Source organism: Fragaria vesca, linkage group LG5 (genome assembly GCF_000184155.1).
Source record: "Fragaria vesca subsp. vesca linkage group LG5, FraVesHawaii_1.0, whole genome shotgun sequence".
NCBI classification, from domain to species: domain Eukaryota; kingdom Viridiplantae; phylum Streptophyta; class Magnoliopsida; order Rosales; family Rosaceae; genus Fragaria; species Fragaria vesca.
Window position 1 is genome coordinate 34,663 of NC_020495.1, and position 5,264 is coordinate 39,926.

Consider the following 5,264-nt stretch of genomic DNA (forward strand, 5'->3'; position numbering starts at 1 on the left):
TTAAAATTTTCTCTTGTTCTTGGGCAAAGAAAAAGTCATTGAGGGGAAAATCAGGGAATTCCAGGTTTTGAGGGAGGATGAATTTAATGGGTCGAAGATGGAGATCTTAGAGCATCTCCAACAGCTTCCCCATTTTCTTGAACTTCTCAATTTTGGGGAATATAGAGCTCTTTTTAGGTCCAACAGCTTCCCCATCCCATTCCCCAAAATAGGGATGAAGAAGAAAAATAAGCATTCATTCCCCAAATTTACAACAAAGTCTTCCTTCCCCAAAATTAAATTCTTCACGTACTCCAACGAATTTAAAACAACAATAAAATATTTGATTGGGTAGTTTATTGTTACAATGAAATATATAATGTTTTTTTGTTATAATTCATGATGATATATTATATTTTATTGTTGTATTAAATACCGAAATCTCTAAAATGGAGAAGCTGCTGGATTTTGATCATAATTTTTTTTAAAGAATTTAGCTTTTGCTTTTTTTATTTTAGAGAAATTTTAAAAAAACGGTTAGAAATGCTTTTATTGGTTTGCAATCGGAAAATGTGACGCAGTGGATCTCCTGAAAGTGGGTACAGGCGTTCAAGATGTACTTGATGTGCTTGAGGTGGTGGTTGTTGACGTAATGAAGGTCGGGAGGGTTTCGAGGTTGTAAAGATTGCTCGGAGCGGTTGGCGGTCTTGGCGAAGTATGGGAAGGTGTAGTTGGAGCCGAACCGGAATTCGTCATTGACTATTCTTGTCGAGCTCCTTGAATTTTCAGCAAAGTTAATGTGAGAAAAATGTCGCGCATGTCAGTTTCTTATTAGGCGGTCGCACCATCCACGTGATGCGAGTGCCGCACACAAGAATTTCTCCTCTCTTGTTAGACCGTCTTACGGTAGGCCCAGTTGGGCTCAATCATACATGTTGCCACGTATGAGCTATAAAGCACAGACCGGATAAAACTAAAACTAAAAAGAAACAATTGGTTTTGTTTTTTAAATGGATAAATAAGATAAGATTTTTTATATATTTTTTGAGAATGATAAGATAGCAAAAGCCACCGCTCTGTTTATCATCGTCACACGGGATTTCACGGATTTTCTCTTCTTCTGGGTTCCTCTTCTGACTTCGATTTTCATCTGGTAATTTTTCTTTTGCTCTCTTCTGTTTCCTGTAAATTTTCTGTCTTGTATCGTCAGTTTAATCTGTGACTGATGCTGCTCGTAAGACCCAGTTGTTTGTTTAGGTCAAGGGTCCAAATTTAGCTTCTGATGATCTTGTTCTTTTGTAAAGATCAAGTCTTGGAGCTTCAAATTTCATTAAGTTATTCAATTTAATTTTTCTTCTTATTTTTTTTGGGGCTTTGACTGTAAAGATGGTTATTTTTACTTTTTGATTGTAAATCAGGCGTGAGCAGTCTTGATTATTAGGAGAGAATTAAACAGATAAAGTACATGTCTGTGAACTGTTTCATGTGGAGTTGGACCGGTTTAGGTTCTTATTTGTTGTTACTTATTCCGGATATTGATTTCAGCAGGAATGGCAAAGAGTTACTTCAAGCAAGAACATGATCTTGGTGAGTCTCGGTATTTTATATCTCAAAGAGTAGCTTGTATTGCTTTTTAGTTATCATATTTATGTGCAAGAGAAGACTTGATCGAGAGAATTTATGAACATATACGGATGTGTTTGTGTTCAGAGAAGAGGAGGGCTGAGGCTGCTAGGATTAGGGAGAAATACCCGGATAGGATTCCGGTAAGAATCTAATGTAAAAATCAGTTATTCATTTCGATTACTATTGAAATGTAATTGTGTTGTGTAGAATTTGTTATGTTGTTGTAGGTTTGGTACTTTGGATGTTTCTTCACCATATCATAATCCTGCACTATACCTGCTTGTAAATGATCATCACTATCATCAGATTTAATGAGATTATAAATCAATATATCAAGATGATTCAGATGAGAGGGCTTTTCTTTGATCATATTAGAAAGTAAAATGCATCTCAAAAGCAACATAATGATTTTGGTTTGTCTAATAGCTTGCTTTTGTTTTAAGGTGATTGTGGAGAAGGCAGAAAGAAGTGATATCCCAAACATTGATAAGAAAAAGTAAGTTTTTCTTCTACACTATGGTGCTTTTGCTGCATTTCCTGGTTTAGCTTTGCTGTTCTTTTAATGCATATTTTGTTCTTCTATGTATCCAATATTAACAGACTTGACGTTCTTCCTGTTTTTAGAGATAATACTGTTTTTTAGTTCATTATATTGTTGCAAGGGCCAAGAAAGAATTCGTTATGTTATGGGATGGTGGTCTTTTTGAAATATGAGCTGATCATAAGATTACATACAGGTACCTTGTTCCGGCCGATCTAACTGTAGGACAATTTGTTTATGTCATCCGCAAAAGGATTAAATTAAGTGCAGAAAAGGCAATCTTTATATTTGTGGACAATGTTCTTCCACCAACAGGTAAATTCTTGTGGTGGTATCTTACTTGGACCTTTGATTAAATATGTTCCATCTTTAACTGTTCTCTTTGTTTGCAGGTGCAATTATGTCTGCCATATATGAAGAGAAGAAGGATGAAGATGGCTTTCTCTACGTCACTTACAGCGGTGAGAACACATTCGGTTCCCAGATCCCAAGTTAGCCCCTGTTTATTTGGATACCAACCCATCTTTCTTCCGGTGCCGGTCTCGACTGCTTGTTCTGATGCTTCGGTTATTAACTTGTTTTGCCTGCTTCATAAACACCTGTTTATTAAATGGTGAAAATTTGTATAGTCGCATACTGTAAATAATTTCTAAGCTCTCGGTTTAACTCTTGCTTGTTGCTCGTCGTAGAATATCTCTATTTTAGTTCCAGTGTTAGCTGGGTCATGGTTGTGTGTTTGATTTTGTCCAAGCCGTAAGAGCATATAAGACAGAGCATGTGAATTGGACAAAGCTTATTTGGTGCCGCATCCCCGACTTGTCAAATCACTCAAAAGTGTATATTCAATGGGTCTTATGAATAATGACTGTAATTGCTGTCCTGGACAGCAATAGCTGCTTATTTCTGGGTTACTTGGCCGGCACTCGCTGCCTTTTATTGTGCTTGCCGGCATAGTTTGCTTGCTAGTACTCGTAAAAAACAAAAGAAAATTTCTGAAAGAACGTATAATGGGGCAGATTGAAATTTCTATGTTTCATTATCCATGGAAGATTATGACAAGAAAGAACATTGGAAAGGGACACTTCATCCATGGAAGACTATACGCACCGGAAAAACATCAAGTAGCAATTTTTTTTTGTGAGAAATAAATAATTTATTAATTAAGAGATGAGTCTAATTATAAAACCTGAAACTCGGAGGTCGAAAACCTACTAAAACCAAAAAGCATAGACCTCCAACTTGATCAAACTATAAAGAGTGAGATGAGACTTACAACTCGCTAATATATAGACTCGAGGCCTTACAACTGAATCTAATAATGCAACAACACCAACAAATTTACTACACCCCCCACCCATTATTACTAGCATTGTCGCCGTCATCGGCACCAACAGCCGTGAGGTAGTGAGGAGTACTAATTGGAGCGTTGATGCCCGAGTAATTGATGCCAACATAATCTCAATGCACAAATCATACGAAAACCCACAACTCAAATGAAGAGCAACCCCAAAAAAGAACACCATACAATCCACCATCGATACTATAAGTGAGCACGGGACGGGCCGGTCCTAAAATTGTTAAATACCGAGTTTGAACCTGAATAAATCGGGTCGGTTCCCATCTCGGATTGAGCCAAAGTAAGTTGATGTGGCGAAAACCAAGTGTGTAGCACATGGAGTGTACATGCCAAATAGGCTGCATACTGAATACCGAAGACGGTGGGGAACGGTGGACCTCTCCGTGTCTAGAAAGGAGCTGCAGGTGACGGTTTGGCCATGCTCCTATGTCGAGTGCTCATCCCATCCATGTCCCTACTTCCCATTCCACTCCAATTTAATTTCTTCCCTGTAATTCATTAACAATTTCAAACATAAGTACATATCATATAATCACTAGTATAATGTGATTAGTTCATTTTCTGATATTATTGGATTCAATTATTCTCACTCTTAGAGAAAGCAGCATTTCCGCGCATAGTAGGTAATGCAAGCCATACATGCATATGATTTTTTGCTCAAAGATAGTATGGGTATTCCCCAATAACACATGGCATGGGCAGGACCAAATCACCAAATGCTATATTCCTCGACTTCCCAAAGTTTCTATTTCCATTTAAGTCTACACAATTTCCCCCAAACAAAACAAAAAAAAAATGCACAAAATACTTCATGGATGCATCTACGCATAACCATATATATGTGGCATTTACTTATCCAAATGGGTGATTGAAGTACTAGCTACTAGGCTTTTTCAATTTTTTCACTAGCCAATTGTCACCAAATGGTAGTGATTGACTATTGAATAAAGGGATGGTGCTTCACCTATTGAAATATTAACTCAACCGAACACATAGTTTTGATTCGTTTTGCACCGAATTCCTTTTCTCAACAACTAGCCAATTCCATGCATAGAGTATTGTCCCGGTTCTTAAGTGATACAATATCAATGCATGATGTATTCACATAAGTGTTCATATGGTATGATAAACGTTACGTGTTTAGTCATGGAGTATATTTGTGTCAAAAATTCAAACACGAATACAACATGCATGTTAGTTAAACTAAATTGCATGTTTGATCTCTTTTAACTCATATGTGACGGTTTTACTAAAATCAAACATGAAATTAAAATATGTTTGCAATACCAAATTACATTACAAGATATCAAATGACACTAAAGAACACGATATGATTATTAAATACACAAATAACAACAAAAGTATAATTTAGTCATCTTAAACAAATCAAGTTCAGTTTTCAGCTGGGCTAAGTTAATGAACTCGTAACTCTACACGGTATACAGCAAATTAGCGAGTCAATTTTGGATTGACACGAATTGATATGCAACACAATTATCCTTAATCTAAATCTGCTAATTAACTTGTTATCATGTCGTGTATATCAGGAATTGCCACCCCTAATTTCGTTTGTTAGAATACACTAGTTTCTCTTTAATTGTTTGATGGCTACTTACTGTGCTACTATACGTGTCTCCATACATGCAAAATCGCTTTGTGCTTGTTAAGGGACCCCAAAACATTGAATAAAAGGCGACAGAGAGAGAGAGAGAGAGAGAGAGAGAGAGAGAGAGAGAGAGAGAGAGAAGAAGAAGGAAGGAG

The 5,264-nt window shown here is 36.8% G+C and overlaps 1 protein-coding gene across 2 annotated transcripts; it reads left to right on the forward strand.

The window, feature by feature from the left end:
• Nucleotides 1-991: 991 nt before the first annotated feature.
• LOC101310120 (autophagy-related protein 8f-like) lies at nucleotides 992-2,813 on the forward strand. 2 transcript variants are annotated; one of them, XM_004298596.1, is made up of 6 exons: nucleotides 992-1,132; nucleotides 1,525-1,566; nucleotides 1,690-1,745; nucleotides 2,049-2,101; nucleotides 2,343-2,461; nucleotides 2,539-2,813. In XM_004298596.1, the coding sequence occupies exons 2-6, from the start codon at nucleotides 1,530-1,532 to the stop codon at nucleotides 2,640-2,642; spliced, it is 369 nt and encodes a 122-aa protein (XP_004298644.1). In that variant the 5' UTR covers nucleotides 992-1,132; nucleotides 1,525-1,529; the 3' UTR covers nucleotides 2,643-2,813. The 2 variants fall into 2 exon arrangements, with proteins under 2 accessions (XP_004298644.1, XP_004298645.1); XM_004298597.1 differs by lacking the exon at nucleotides 992-1,132 and having other exon boundaries at nucleotides 1,446-1,566.
• Nucleotides 2,814-5,264: the final 2,451 nt, after the last annotated feature.